Source organism: Pleurodeles waltl, chromosome 6, assembly GCF_031143425.1.
Source record: "Pleurodeles waltl isolate 20211129_DDA chromosome 6, aPleWal1.hap1.20221129, whole genome shotgun sequence".
NCBI classification, from domain to species: domain Eukaryota; kingdom Metazoa; phylum Chordata; class Amphibia; order Caudata; family Salamandridae; genus Pleurodeles; species Pleurodeles waltl.
In genome coordinates this window covers 1,115,617,724-1,115,631,812 of record NC_090445.1, presented here as the reverse complement: position 1 = coordinate 1,115,631,812, position 14,089 = coordinate 1,115,617,724, and the positions used below count along the sequence as shown (strand labels likewise).

General features: G+C 44.5%; 1 protein-coding gene across 2 annotated transcripts in view; it reads left to right on the top strand.

Moving 5' to 3' along the window:
- The window catches only part of LOC138302095 (trypsin-like), an 89,298-nt gene that overhangs the window by 73,144 nt on the left and 2,065 nt on the right, over positions 1-14,089 (top strand). For both annotated transcript variants that reach the window (XM_069242480.1, XM_069242479.1), the window contains 3 exons: positions 5,025-5,178; positions 5,255-5,396; positions 13,756-14,007. In XM_069242480.1, the coding sequence (XP_069098581.1) occupies positions 5,025-5,178; positions 5,255-5,396; positions 13,756-14,007 (548 nt within the window). The remainder of the gene's footprint in view (positions 1-5,024; positions 5,179-5,254; positions 5,397-13,755; positions 14,008-14,089) is intronic.

The following is a 14,089-nucleotide window of genomic DNA, read 5'->3' as shown; positions in this document are numbered from 1 at the left end:
AAAACCTACACAGAAGAATCCAAAAGTGAAATGAGCAGATAATGTTTAGGGTTAGAATGATCTCATTTTTCATATAAAGGTACAATAATGGAAGTGCTCCAGGAAGGAGGGAACACACCCGCAGCTGCTGCATTAAAAACCCTAGTAAGAATGGGTCCTCATAATTTAATGGCTGATTTAAATACATCTACAGGAACCCCATCTGGGCCAGGGGCCCTACCCCCTGCAACATCATGCAGAGCTGAGAGAAACTCTTCATAGAAATATCCAAAGGGAGGGGATTCCGTTCACATATCACCTCCTGCCCTTCTAAGCCACATTCCCTATTACTCTGTTTAAATATTTCAGAGAAATGGGCCACCCAGGAGTTGCAGGAGACAAGGGAGCAAAGCTCGAGGTAGTATCATTTTTTTAAAGAATGGCACATTATCTTTATCTCAAAACGTATTGGTTTTCACAGCTTGGGCCAGTTGTGCTTCCTCCTGGAGAGCTTTTTCCTTGTCGCCAAGGCCTCTCTATACTTTAGAGAGGGGCCTGATTGCCATTGTAACCTGGGGGTGCTATGTAGGGCCGATTTAATATGTCACGAGGCCTGGGTACATGCCTGATCAAACCATCTCCTTTTTTGTTATCTTTGGAGCCTTCAGATGACTGTCAAAAGTGCATCAATAGAACAAATAATGTGATCAAAGCAGTCCAACAACATACTAGGAATTACCTAATCCTAAAGCCAATAACTCCGGGGAGTTCCTGGTAACAATATTTTGTAGTATACTACCAGGGTCAGTTCCCACTTAATTCGCACACCATTGGGCCTAGTGGGAACAATATTATTGAATGTAGAGAATACTTCACGTTTCATGACCCAGAAAAAGAACAGGAGTACAATGGGGGTCATGATCACTTAGTATGGACTGAGCAATGCTAGGGGTGCCACACATACCACTTGCAGAGAAAGACACCAATATATGATCCTTAACAGAAGAGACATTTCCCCCAGTAAAGGTTGGAATCAGCTCCCCATTGGCATCACATTCGCACTTCAGTAACAACAGGTCATATTTAAAAATAATGACATTCAATATATCCCCATATTCTTTATGACTGAAATGTACATTGCCCACCCCGTCCTGATTAATAATTCCACATACATGTGTCACCTGTAAAAGACAAGTCTAGCTATTAAACTGAACGACCCATAGTAATACAATATTAGTATGAATAGGACGTAAAAATGTTTCTAGGCCAAGGATAAGTGCACTAGCTACTCCACTATGTGTAGTATCAAAAACATTATTGTAGAAAAACAGCACCAGGTCACTCCCCTCTTAATAGTTAACCACAGCAATTGGGAATGTGGGCACACCAAAGAGAACTTTTTAACAATTACAAGGAGTTTATTAAAGATGAGAATCTCGAGCCCACCTTTAGCCCTCCAAGCTTGGGAAAGAATAGAGCCAAGAGCATAAGACGAAACCCCTTGCACATATACCAGATTCACACACCAGGTTTCTTGGCTACAGATAACATCAAAATGGAGTAGACCATAACTTATTCATTAGTCCACCCACATTCCAGGTTGCACATTTATAGCACCCGTCCAGGCTTTGGTTGGTATCACCCATGCTACTGTCGTTAATATACGGGCAGGTAGTATTAAGATTCTCAGCAATATTATTAACAATAGACCTGTCATTGCTGACATTAGGGCTTTTAAACAGAACAGTAGCATCTACTGGGCCAGCAGGGGACAACCTGTTGGTAATGACCGTCGTAGAACCCTCTGGTTTATCAGCAACCTCCCTTGTATCATTGCCCCCACATTTGATTGGTCAGTCATTATCACTTAGAGAACTCAGTACCTGGTACCTATTAGATACGAGCAATGGAGGATAAGCAGGGTATCTAGGCCCAGGCAATCTCTGCAGGTTCAGTGTAGCATTATGCAGTTGGGTAGGAAACCGTAGATGGCGATAGAAAAAGCCCAAAGTAAAAAAAGCCATAGACTGAACAAACAGAGAAGATGGCATCGACCTTGCAAGGATTTCCCCCATATACCTAGGGCGTTGGAAATTAACAATAATTAGAACATTGGAATGCTGGAAGCTCCATTGAAAACAATGGAGTGCTGCGGGCTTTTACTGGCCAGTAAAAGCCCGCAGCGCCAACATTCCAATGTTCGCTTTGTTCACAGCAGCAGCTGTGAACAAAGCCTCACGAAGCCCGAGGGGATTTTAATCCCCTCGGGCTCCGTGAGCAATTTGTTTTTTTAAATAGAACATTCTGCCCTGAGTGGCAGAATGTTCTATACAATCACCTTTCATCCTTTTTCTTAGAGGCCCAGCCCATCCCACTCTCCTTGTGAGCAAAATTTGATGTGCTCTATCAGATAAAAATAAACGATTTGAGCCAAGCCAATGCACAATTGTGTTCTTCAGGGATCAGGAATTTCAGTTTGACCTGGTTTCAGAGGGGGAATATTGACCAGAACAGTTACTTACAGACAACAAGTTGGAGGCAAATTGATTGTAACAGGATCACATGGAGGTATTCGGATGTTGGAACCACCATGATTCTGTAGAAGGATGAGACAAGAAGCCAGCGATAGGGATTGAGTTTGAGCAGGCAGGATCCGTAACAGATGACTGTATTGGATGCCTATGGTCCACCTCCCATACATGCCCTTCGATAGAGCCCTCAGAAGACTTCATTGGAAGGAGATAGGGCTGTGATACATCCCATTGGTAGCCGGATCTGGAGTGATATTAATATTATCCTGCCCATGATTTAATAAAGTGATCCCTGCTGCGTTGGCATTTGCCAAGTTCACATTATGCATTTTCTGGCAGAATTAAATCACTTTCCCAGTTTCCCCTTCCAACTTATCCAGTTTTTCTCTGAGCGGTGATAACAGGTCCTTAAAGTTTACTCCAAGATGGATCCCCAAGGGTTTCATCCGAGGGGGAAGAGTGGTTAGCAGCCCCAAGCTGGTTTATTAGGTTGACTGGATGGGCACAGCTAAGCTCACTTACTTTGGTGGCTGACAAAAATGTATCAGGATGGTTTGACCCAGTAACTGGTAGCTGCATTGGATAAAGTCAGGACCATGGAACCAAAGGGACCAAAGGAGCCAAAAGAGCGGGCCCAGCCCAGCCTTGAACAGCCGCGGACAGGCCCACTCTTGGCTTGGTCTCCTCTCGGGTGCTGCAGGGGGCCTGGCCTGTCTTTATGCACCTCCGGGCACGGTGATGGTATTGGCGGAATCAGCCGCGATTCCAGTTAGATGCTGACACTGTGGGCAGCTCCCCACTCTTCTACTTGGCGTTTCCCTTTTCTTAACTCTTTAAGTTAGGCGGGGTTCCCTTCGCCTCCTGGAAGCTCAGGGAGGCATGGAGCTGGCCCTGTTGCAGGCTTTATCGTGGAGCCAGGCCTCAAATGCTGATGCTTCTGTGTCTCGTTGGCCAATGGACATGAAGAAGTCAAAGAGCTCTTATTATTATTATTATGGCAGGACTTAATCAAGTGACCCGACGACTTGGGGTGCAACAATGACCTCGGGGTCCGCGACCTTCCTCTCGACCAGGACCTCGAATGGTGCAGATTCACATGCCGAGTGGACAGCAGCTTGAGGGATTGCTCCCTCAATCCGTTTGAGTGCATGGCGCGGCAGTCAGAACACAACTTTGGGTCATGCTCTAGGCACCACAGGCATGCAAGGTGTGGCTCCATCATCAACATCAGACAGGGACATGCGCTCTTCTTAGATGACATTACCTGCCACACCAGGATGAAAACCTCAAAAACAATTTGACAAAACATCGAAAACAGTTAGTCAAAAAAAGACAAGGGTTAGTCCCTTTCCGGATCAGCGCTGGCTGGATCAGAAAGACTGACGTCAGTGCGCCTGGGTGGTGCCTATATAGGTGCCGCAGACATCATTTTCGGCATGGACAACCCCGGCGATGCATGCAAGGCCAATTGATGCCAGCTACTGGCAAGCAGGAGTTCTGCTCACAAAAAAATCTTCTGGATCCAGTCTGACACCTGGAGAATTTCTAAGGTAAGAAATCTGCAGCTAGAAGTCTCTATCAGATAGAAGTGCTAGAAAGGAGTGGGAATCTGATAATGATGGGATGCATAATAATGTTGTGAATAATGTGATGAATCAAAGAAGATGGATTGGAATTCCAACGGGCAAGTTGTAGTGGGACTTTAATTTTGTATTAAAGCTCAAGATTGACACGTATTAATACACGTAATTATGTATCCACTGTATTATCGATAAAGATGATACTGGTGTTCTGCACAAAATTGAAAATTGGACGCATGGCTGGCTTATGCTATGTTAAAATCAAATAAAGAGCTATTTAAAAAGAAAGCCATGTTCAAAAGCAGACTATGGGCATTTTACCCCTGTTTAGCAGAGAAATGTGCACCGAATTCCAATTCCTGCATAAACAGTTTCTAGAAAAAGGTGAAGAATATGGGATGACCTTGCAGAAAAGGCGATTTTGCTACAACCAATATTTGTTCACCCAGTAGGACTGTGAGGTGATCACTGGTAAAAGTGACTGAAAAATGGATCCTAGAGGAACAAACTGTTGATCTTTTCTCTAGCAAACATGTTTCAGATGATTTTGTCTGCAGTCACTCCCACTAGCAGGCTGTTCACCTACTGATTTCAAATTTAACCTAGTCCCTTATTCAGTCCCAATGCAGGTGAGAGGAGACATCCAAATATCCAACAGAATAATGGCAAGACTTAAACCCTCCAGGAGGCTTATCTAAGAAGTAATTAACAATGTCTCAAATCAATGGCGAAAGTTGCAGAGCAAAAGAAGCTATTGGCTAAATTCAAGCTCCATTATGTAATGTACAGAATACGAAATGTTTTTCATGAGTGATGCAAACGTCATAAATGTCAAACCTTAAAAAGAGATGTGTGACTCAAATAGAAGGTCTTTGTCATCTGTTTACTCATGACGTGCTGATTATTTGTCTCTGTTTCTTTCTCCTTTCTCCAGGAGACTATGTTGAAGATAGGATTATTGGAGGTTATAAGGTGGCAAAGAATTCAGTGAAATACATGGCATCAATCCAGGGTCCATCAGGACACTTTTGCGGGGGGACCCTCGTAAACCCACAGTGGGTTCTCACAGCTGCACACTGCTTCTATCCGTATGTTTCCAAACAGGTGTCAACTTTTGATAACATTGAAAATTACTTCAAATGAATGCCTACTTTTTTGTTCCAGAATCAGCACACTAACCATCATCCTGGGATTATACAACCTCAGTCTTCAGGAACCTACTTCCCAGAAATTTTCTGTGATAAGTGTTGCACTGCACCCTCAATTCAACTCGAAGACTCTGAATTATGACGCCATGCTCTTAAAGGTAAGTGCAAATTGGACTTCAGCACTATGATTCCACCTTCCGTAAAATGCAGCTTTGCCAATGCACATCACTCATGACTTTGATACAGTCCCAACAATCTTCTAGTGTAATCTACCTACTGAAAGCGTCCTTTTCCATTGTCTCTGCAGGGGTCAGCCAGGGCCAGACTGACCGTAGCGGACATCGGCGTTTTCCTGGAAGGGTGGAGGCCGGTTTTGCAGCTGTGGGGATTGGTTTTGTAACTGGGGCCTATTTTGCTGTGAAATCGGCTCTAGTAGCAGTGCTTCATACTTCCCCTCCTCACCTGGGGAGGCTGGTCTGACAAAGTTGAAAGGGCTGCTTTGGATTCCCAGTCCCGCCCTGGGGGTCAGCCTTCAATAAAGGACACTGCATTTCCTTCTGCTGGAGCCAAACCATGCTCCCCACCAAGCCAAACAGGGATGCTATCTATCTACAGATGGGGGCCAGCCTCCACAGAGGTGGAAGGTTTTTCTCAGTGTTTTGCACGTGTGCCAAAGTCTTATATTTCCCTTATTGCAATAGCGAGTCACGGATTTTACGGTCGCTGTAAACACCACGGAGTCTGCCTCTCACATCCCTACTTCAGTTATGCAGCATTATTAAATAGGAACTGTCTTCCATCAGTCTCCGCACATCCATGGACGTTAATTCACCAAAATGCCAGGGGTAGCGAACGTGACATCACACGCCATTTCACACTCCTCGCTGTGATTTGCAAGTTTTGCAAGTAGTTTATTTGAATAAATTGCTTGTAAATCACAGCGAGGAGTGGGAGTATTTATGTGCTGATACTGCTGTGACACAGCTTTCATGTTTTATGACAGTCTCAGCGTCTGCAGCTCTGCACCGGCCCCGTATGGTGGACGAGTCTGGAGTATGCGGTCTCAACTGAAGGATATATATATTTAAATATATTTATTTAAGGTACGTAGATTTGGAGTGAAGTACACTTACCTATATATCCTCACCCTGGCAATATTTGGTTACTGATATTTTCACAGAAGGATATTTTTTGTGTGATATTTCGGTGCCCACCTGTTTTAACCATGTTATAGAGAAAATCGCTATTGGTTCATGGACCACCACCTCCCTGGGGCAGGGTGAATTCTTACAAAGGGAGGGGGGCTGCGCAGCCCCACTCCTGGAACATTTTCAGCCTCTGGACCACCACGTCCCAGGGCTATCCCTGAGGAACAAAGATGGGGGGCCCCTTCTGGAGCCACTAATGGCCCTGGGTGCCACCACCCTCTAGGGCCGCTCCTGCTACCTCCTGAGGTGCCCACCCTCTGGAGATAGCAATTTGCTTTTGCTTAGCAGGAGCTTTGACAGCTCCCCCCAAGCAAGAGCAAACAGTAACTTCACTCCCAGCAAGCTAGAGGAGGAAAACTGCTCCCCCACCTTGCAAGCATAGTGTGCATCTGTTTCCCTGTCCTCTGTCAAGCGGGCAGGGAAACAGATGAAAGGATTTCTCCTGCACACAGGGATCTGCATATTTGATAGCTCCCTGCATGTGGGAGCAATGCTGGCTCCCGCAGGAGGCATGGAGCTGGCAAGGACCGCAGGGCAATGAGGCTCCCTCGCAGTTCCATCTCGATGCAGAAAAATATGAGCACATCTCCACCAAACAAAGAAGTACTTTCTACATATAATTAAGAGAAAGTAGCCTTCTTTGGTGGAGATTCAACTCTTTGTAGTCTCGTCATCTTCTGCACATCAGGATTCAAGTTATCAGTATGAATACGCTCGAAGAACAATCACATTTCCAAAATTAAGAACACAAGGTCACTGGAGACATTACCTTGAGATCCTTTAGGCAGCTTGTTGGGAATGGCCTTTCTGCAGAGTCACACCCAAACTTTTTGCCTTCCTCCTTCTATTTTTCTGACCTAATTTTTGCTGGCTTTAGGACTCTGCGCACTTTACCACTGATAATCAGTGCTAAAGCGCATATGCTCTCTCCTTAAAACATGGTGACATTGGCTCATACCCAATTGGCTTATTTAATGTACTTGTAAGTCCCTAGTCAAGTGCACTACATGTGTCTAGGGCCTGTAAAGGAAATGATACTAGTGGGCTGCAGCACTGGTTGTGCCGCCCACATAAGTAGCCTTCTAACCATGTCTCAGGCCTGCCACTGCAGGGCCTGTGTGTGCAATTTCAATGCCACTTCGACTTGGCATTTAAAAGTACTTGCCAAGCCTTAAACTCTCCTTTTTTACATATAAGCCACCCCTAAGGTAGGCCCTAGGTAACCCATAGGGCAGGGTGCTACGAACATAAAAGGCAGGACATGTACCTTTGCAGTTTACATGTCCTGGTAGTGTAAAACTCCTAAATTCGGTTTTACAGTGCTGTGAGGCCTGCTCCTTTCATACGCTAACATTAGGGTTACCCTCATATACTGTTTGAGTGGTAGATTCTGATCTATAAGGAGTAACATGGTCATATTTAGTATGGCCAGAATGGTAATGCAAAATTATGCTGACTGGTAAAGTTGGATTTAATATTACTATTGTAGAAATGCCACTTTTAGAAAGTGAACATTTCTCTGCACTTAAATCCTTCTGTGTCTTACAATCCACGTCTGGCTAGGTTACTTGACAGCTCCCTTGTGCATTTCACTCAGACAACCCCAAACACAGGCTGCTCAGTCACACCTGCATACACCTGCATACTGAATGGGCCTTCCTGGGCTGGGAGGGTGGAGGGCCTGACACTTACACTTGAAAGGACAGTGGCGTGCCCTCACACAGTGGACTGCCAAACCCCGTACTGGGACCATGGCAGACAGGATGGAACTGAAAGGGGAATTAGTGCACTTCTAACCCACTCTTCGCAGTCTCCCCCACTTCAAAGGCACATTTGGGTATTTAAACAGGGCCTCTGACCTTACCACCTCAGACACCTCTGGACAAGATACCACTGGAGAAGAAACCCTGAACCAGAACCTGCAACCTGACAAGAGGAACTGCATGGCTGCCCCAAGGACTCACCTGTCTACTTTTCTGTAAAGGACTGCGGCCCTGCTGTTGCCCTGCTGCCTTGCTGTCCTCTGGCTCTGCTGAGAAGTGCTCTCCAAGGGCTTGGATAGAGCTTGCCTCCTGTTCCATGAAGTCACAGGACCAAAAAGACTTCATCTCTGCAAAAGAACTCCTTGTGCGGTGAAAATCGACACACAGCCTGCAAGAAATGACGCACAGCCTGCATCGCGGTGAGAAAATCACCTCACGCCGAACGGCGCAGCTTGAGTTCCCGACGAGGAGATAGATGCAGCACCAGCGTTACGACCGGATATTCGACACACAGCCCACTGGATCGACACAAAGCTGAACCGAAACGATACAGCCCGACTTCCTGAGAAGAATCGACGCAGCGCCTCCCGTGCAGCAGAAATTTCCACGCAACACCCATCGGATTGACGCAACCCCTGTGACTTCGACCTGCACGCCCAGGATTTCAACGCGTTGTCCCCGGGGCTTCCGAAAAACCCTCAACACAAAGAGGATCCCAGTCTACGCGCCGGAAATCGACGCAAAGCCTGCCCTGCGTGAAAACTCAATGACGCATCACCTGTGTGCACCAGAAAAATCGATGCACACTGTTTTCCACTAATCTCCTCCTCTGTGGTCCCTTGCGGAGAATTTGAACGCAAACCAGGTACTTTGTGCTTGCAAGAGACATTTGTTGCTTTTTAAGAACTAAAGACTCTTCATATCATTTTCTAAGTGATGTTCAACATGTACTTATTGAATCTTGATCGTTTTGACCTGCATTTTACCAGATAAGTATTATATATTCTACTGTGTTATTGCATGATTTATTGCACAAATACTTTACACACTGCCTTCAAAGTTAAGCCTGACTGCTCAGTGCCAGGCTACCAGGGGGTGGGCACAGGATCATTTGGATTGTGTGTGACTTACCCTGACTAGAATGAGGGTCTTTGCTTGGATAGGGGGTAACCTGACTGCCAACCAAAGACCCCATTTCTAACATTGGTGGCAGCGGTGGGATAGGACTTGTATTTGTGCAGTAAGGTATAATAGCTAAGTGTTCACTACCTACCCACAGTTGGAGGTCAACTGGAGTTTTTTAAATCTTTTTCTGTAATTTTATTTTCTGCCTGATTTTTAACTAAATCCTCATTCAACATGTCTCTGGCTGGGTCTCAAGCAGGAGCTGAAGATTTTGACCTAGCTGAGCTGGAGACATACACTGTCAAACAGCTGAAGGGGTTCTGCAAGGGGTTGGGATGTTGAGGAGGAGGAGCAAGATGATGGCCCCTCAGAGGATTTCTTGCCAGAAGTGGGGGATGTTACCCCTGGAATTGTGTCCCCTTGTAGACCAGGCAGCAGTGTCTCTTGCCATGGCCTGACCACAGAGGAAAGGAAGGAGGAGAGAGAATTCCAACTACAAATGGCAAGGTTTAAAATGTGAAGCTCCACAGGAGGAGAGGAGAGCATAGAGAGAAGCCAAACAGGCTGAAGCTGAGAGAGCAGTCAAGAAATTGAGGCTGTGAGAGCTGAGGCTGCAGCTGAGAGAGCCTTGGCTGAAAATAAACATTTGTTGGCTCATGAATTAGTCTCAAGGAGCTGGATATTAAGGCAAGACAGTCTGAGTGCAGCAGTGATGGTGGCAGCACACGTTCAGGACCTGCAGGAGAAGGGAAGGTTCGTTACCCAAAAATCTAGTGCCAAGTTATGTGTTGGGAGATGACATTGACAAGTGGTTGGCTGCTTATGAAGTTGCACTAAGGGCTATTGGGGTATCCGAAGAGCAACGGGGTGGCCTTGTGGCTGTATGTACCAGTAGTGGGGAGGGACACACTCCTTGCATTGGATCCTAAGGATCAAAACTGATGCACACCCATGAAAGCTGCTTTGCTTGCCAATTTTGGGCTGACACCTGAGAAGTACCGCCAGAGGTTCAGGGACAGCACCAAGCTCTCCACACAGAACTGAGTAGATGTTTTTGATTTCTCTGGTAAGGCACTGAATGGATGGGTGCGGGGCAGTAAAGCAAATTATTACACAACTGTAGTGTGGAATGTGCACTATATATTTACTTGTGATTTATTTACCCAAAATGTATCATCGTTTTGGGTAAATAAATCATCTTGGAGGTGTCCATGATGTCTTTGGTTTAGGGATGCAAGTTGGTGAAAAAAATATTTATATATTTATATATGTTATTTTGGCTATGATATTTTTTTTAGCACAGTATTTATGTAGATGATTTGTTGAAGTACAACAGTCAAAACAATATCAATCCTGACTGGAAAAATAGGTACTAAGGTCAATGCTGGTGTCACAGGGTATACCTTATTCAAGCAGTCATATTCAGTGTCCCAGTACCACCACTGCAAGCCTTAGTAACTCAGTCAAAGTCAGTTCCAATAACACAATTGCAAACATTAGTTACGCCATCACTATTATTACCAGTGTCAGCATAGTAAGCCTTTGGAATTCAGTCACCCTCCGTCGATCTTATTGTTGGAGAGAAAACCAGTCACAAGTAGGAAATGATGAGCTCATAAAACTGAATTCTTGCTACAGTTCCCATGTGGGAAACTTGCTATTTGTTGATCTTTTTGAGGCAGCCTTTGGGTCGGGTACTCTTTGGTAGCCCATTTTAAAGCAGTTTCTTTCACATTAATGCACAAGGTTTCTTACTTTCTTCTAATTTCTGATATATATATATACATATACATACAATCATCCATGGTTCTTAAAAATGACATTGCTAGTGTATTGAGGTCTCTTGTCAAAATGATTCACACAACTTGTGGGACTGATTCACAGAAAAAGTTGTAGATCTGCACTTGCAGGTTTCTGACCATGCATGGATTGTCCCATGGTACACCTGATAAAACTATATCAATTCCAATTTGTATGCATTGCACATGCACAGTTTTACTTAATGTACAATGAAGATGCCTTCACACTTGTGCAAATGCATTTTTTTTTAAAACCATTTTTGTTATGGTGAAACACCTTCACCAATTTAGGCAGAATTCCATTCTTAGGGGCAGATTTCTGAAAAGTGGTGCTTCACATAGTGCAGCGCCACTTTTCTAGTGCCCCTTATCGCCCCCCCTAACACCACCATGGTAGGGCTGTATTTAAAATACCACGATTTGCAGGATTAGCATAAAAAAATATTACGCTAATCCTGCAAAGCACCCAGAGGCCCATAGTAATCAATGGGAGCCTCTTTTTGACACCTGCACTTAGCAGACGTTAGAAAATGCTTATACAAATGGCGCAAAGGAATCTCATAGATTCCTTTGTGACATTTTTACGACCCCTCTAGTGACGGAATGCCCCCCTTGCATACATTATGGATGGTTCAGGCATAATGTGCCACAAAGGGTCACAAAGTGTCACAATGCAAGCATTGCGCCATTTTGTAAATATGGCGCTACACACATTAACGTTAAAAAAAAATGCTAATGTGACGTTGGAATGGCGCAAGGCCAGCATAAATCTGGCCCTTAGTCTCTTGAAAATAATGTGCCACTGACAGGAGTAGGTCACTCACCACTTCAGTAGTGGGAGTGGATCAGAGAAATGCTTGAAATGTTCCCACACCTTCCGCGAAATCCCCACCTTTCAACAATGATTCCAGGTCTTTGCCCTTGGAGTTATTTAGACACAATATTGAGCCATCACAATTCACAACTTAATATTGTGCCCGGTAAAATAATTCTCAAACTGGCGTCCAATAAAACTGACTACCTCCTTTTTAGGATTGAGCGCACAAGCGCTCTGGCCCCTGTTGAAATCTCTCTGTGGCCTTTTAACCACGCCCATGTCACACCAATCAGTTTTGTTGGTTTGTGGGCTTGCCTTTTAAAATTTGCTTGATTTCAGTACTGAAAGGCAGGCATACGTCATGCCTTTTCCAGTGTTTTACCCTCCTCGAGAGCACGGGTAAACTACTGAAAACATACAAGGCTCTGTGTTTTCCGTATGGTCTCTGGACTACTTTTTATTTTTATTTCCTCAGCCGCGCGATCTCGCTGGGCAGTAGTTGAGCCCTTTGCATGACATCGACCCTGTTGCATGGTTAATTGCACTTTTGCCGGTTACATGGATAATTGCACTTTTACAGATACGTTTGACTGCAAGCAAACTTCTGTTTTCATTTGTGTGTCTCCTTCATGCTCATGGCAGCCATCGGCTCGCTTATGTGAAATTGTTTTACTTTTCATTTTCAGTTTATGTGGCAAGAAAAGTCTGGTTAGAAGTTTACAATGCTAATAGCTCTAACTTGAGCAAATGCGGGACCCATTGCATTGCAAATGCTTGTTTTTTTGTTTTTTTACTAAAGAAGTACCTTGCTGACCCAATGCACTATGTTTTTACTTCCTACAGTCCTATTACATGGCTCCTTTTAATTCCAGTTGGGCGGGTTATTACCAGCCACATCAGCAGCATAAGGTCAGCTGGAATAGCTTTGACTTCACCTAGAAATGTTGACTATAGGAAGAAGCCACATTTTCTAGATGAATATCTGGTGGGAAATTAGGAATTACCAGGGAAACACAATGCAGAATTCAAGTTTATTCCATACCCCATGAGTTAACTGGTGCTTGCTATTTGCTGGGGTGTGGCATTAACACCCCCTACCCGCGGCACTCATTAAGTACTACAGTCCTGTGTGCCCATTGTTATTTCTTGATAGTGATGCAGTTGCTGGACATCGCAAAACCTGGTGAAGATAAAACATTTAAGTGGTAAGAGACACAGGGCACATTACACATGACTTGTCACCTTACCATCCACCATACAGGCACTCAATGCACCATTTTAGATTCTCTGATCAGTTTGTGTACAACCAAAATAGAGAGCCACAATTTCCCTTGTACGTTTTATTTCATTTGGCTTGCACATGAAAATACCAAGAGCTATGCAACTTATCTACTCTCTCACTTATGTCAGTTGTTTTAGCCTTGATATATATTGCTTACGCCATGCTAGTGTGCATTGCGCCATACAATAAGCTGATGTGTGTTCCATGCAATATGTTCATTTTTTTGCACAGTATGTTGGTATGTCCCTCATGCTTTATGCCGGTAATTGTCACATATGCTATATATATCTCCACTTCATGCTATATTTTAGGGACCACCATGTGTCTAATGTGTTACTGTTTAGATTTTACAGTTCATCGATGCATGCCCCTTGATATATAAAAGGTTTTTTGCCACTATGTGCTTGTGTTTGGCCCTTGCTATACACTTCAGTATGCCCCTTTCAACATAGTTGTATTGTCTTTATGCTACCCGCTTTTGCACCCTCTTGAGTTACTTACATAATGGTTTTTCTCTCCGCAGCTTCATGTTAAAGTGATTCAGACTGTGGCTGTGAAGCCAGTCATAATGCCTAAACAGGGAAGCACATTCAGAGCCCCACTATGCACAGCCTATGGATGGGGAGTAACAAGGACCAATGGCTTCGCTCTTTCAGATACACTTCAAGGAGTTGACATTCCTGTAGTAAACCACACCGAATGTAACCATAGGTACCGAGGGGCAATAACTGAGAACATGGTATGCGCTGGTGTGGAAAACAAGGACACATGCAAGGTAGGAGACTCTCAGTATATGCTCCTGTCTTTGAGCCTGATTTTGAATTTGATAGATGGATTTGTGTGCATCCAGGATGACA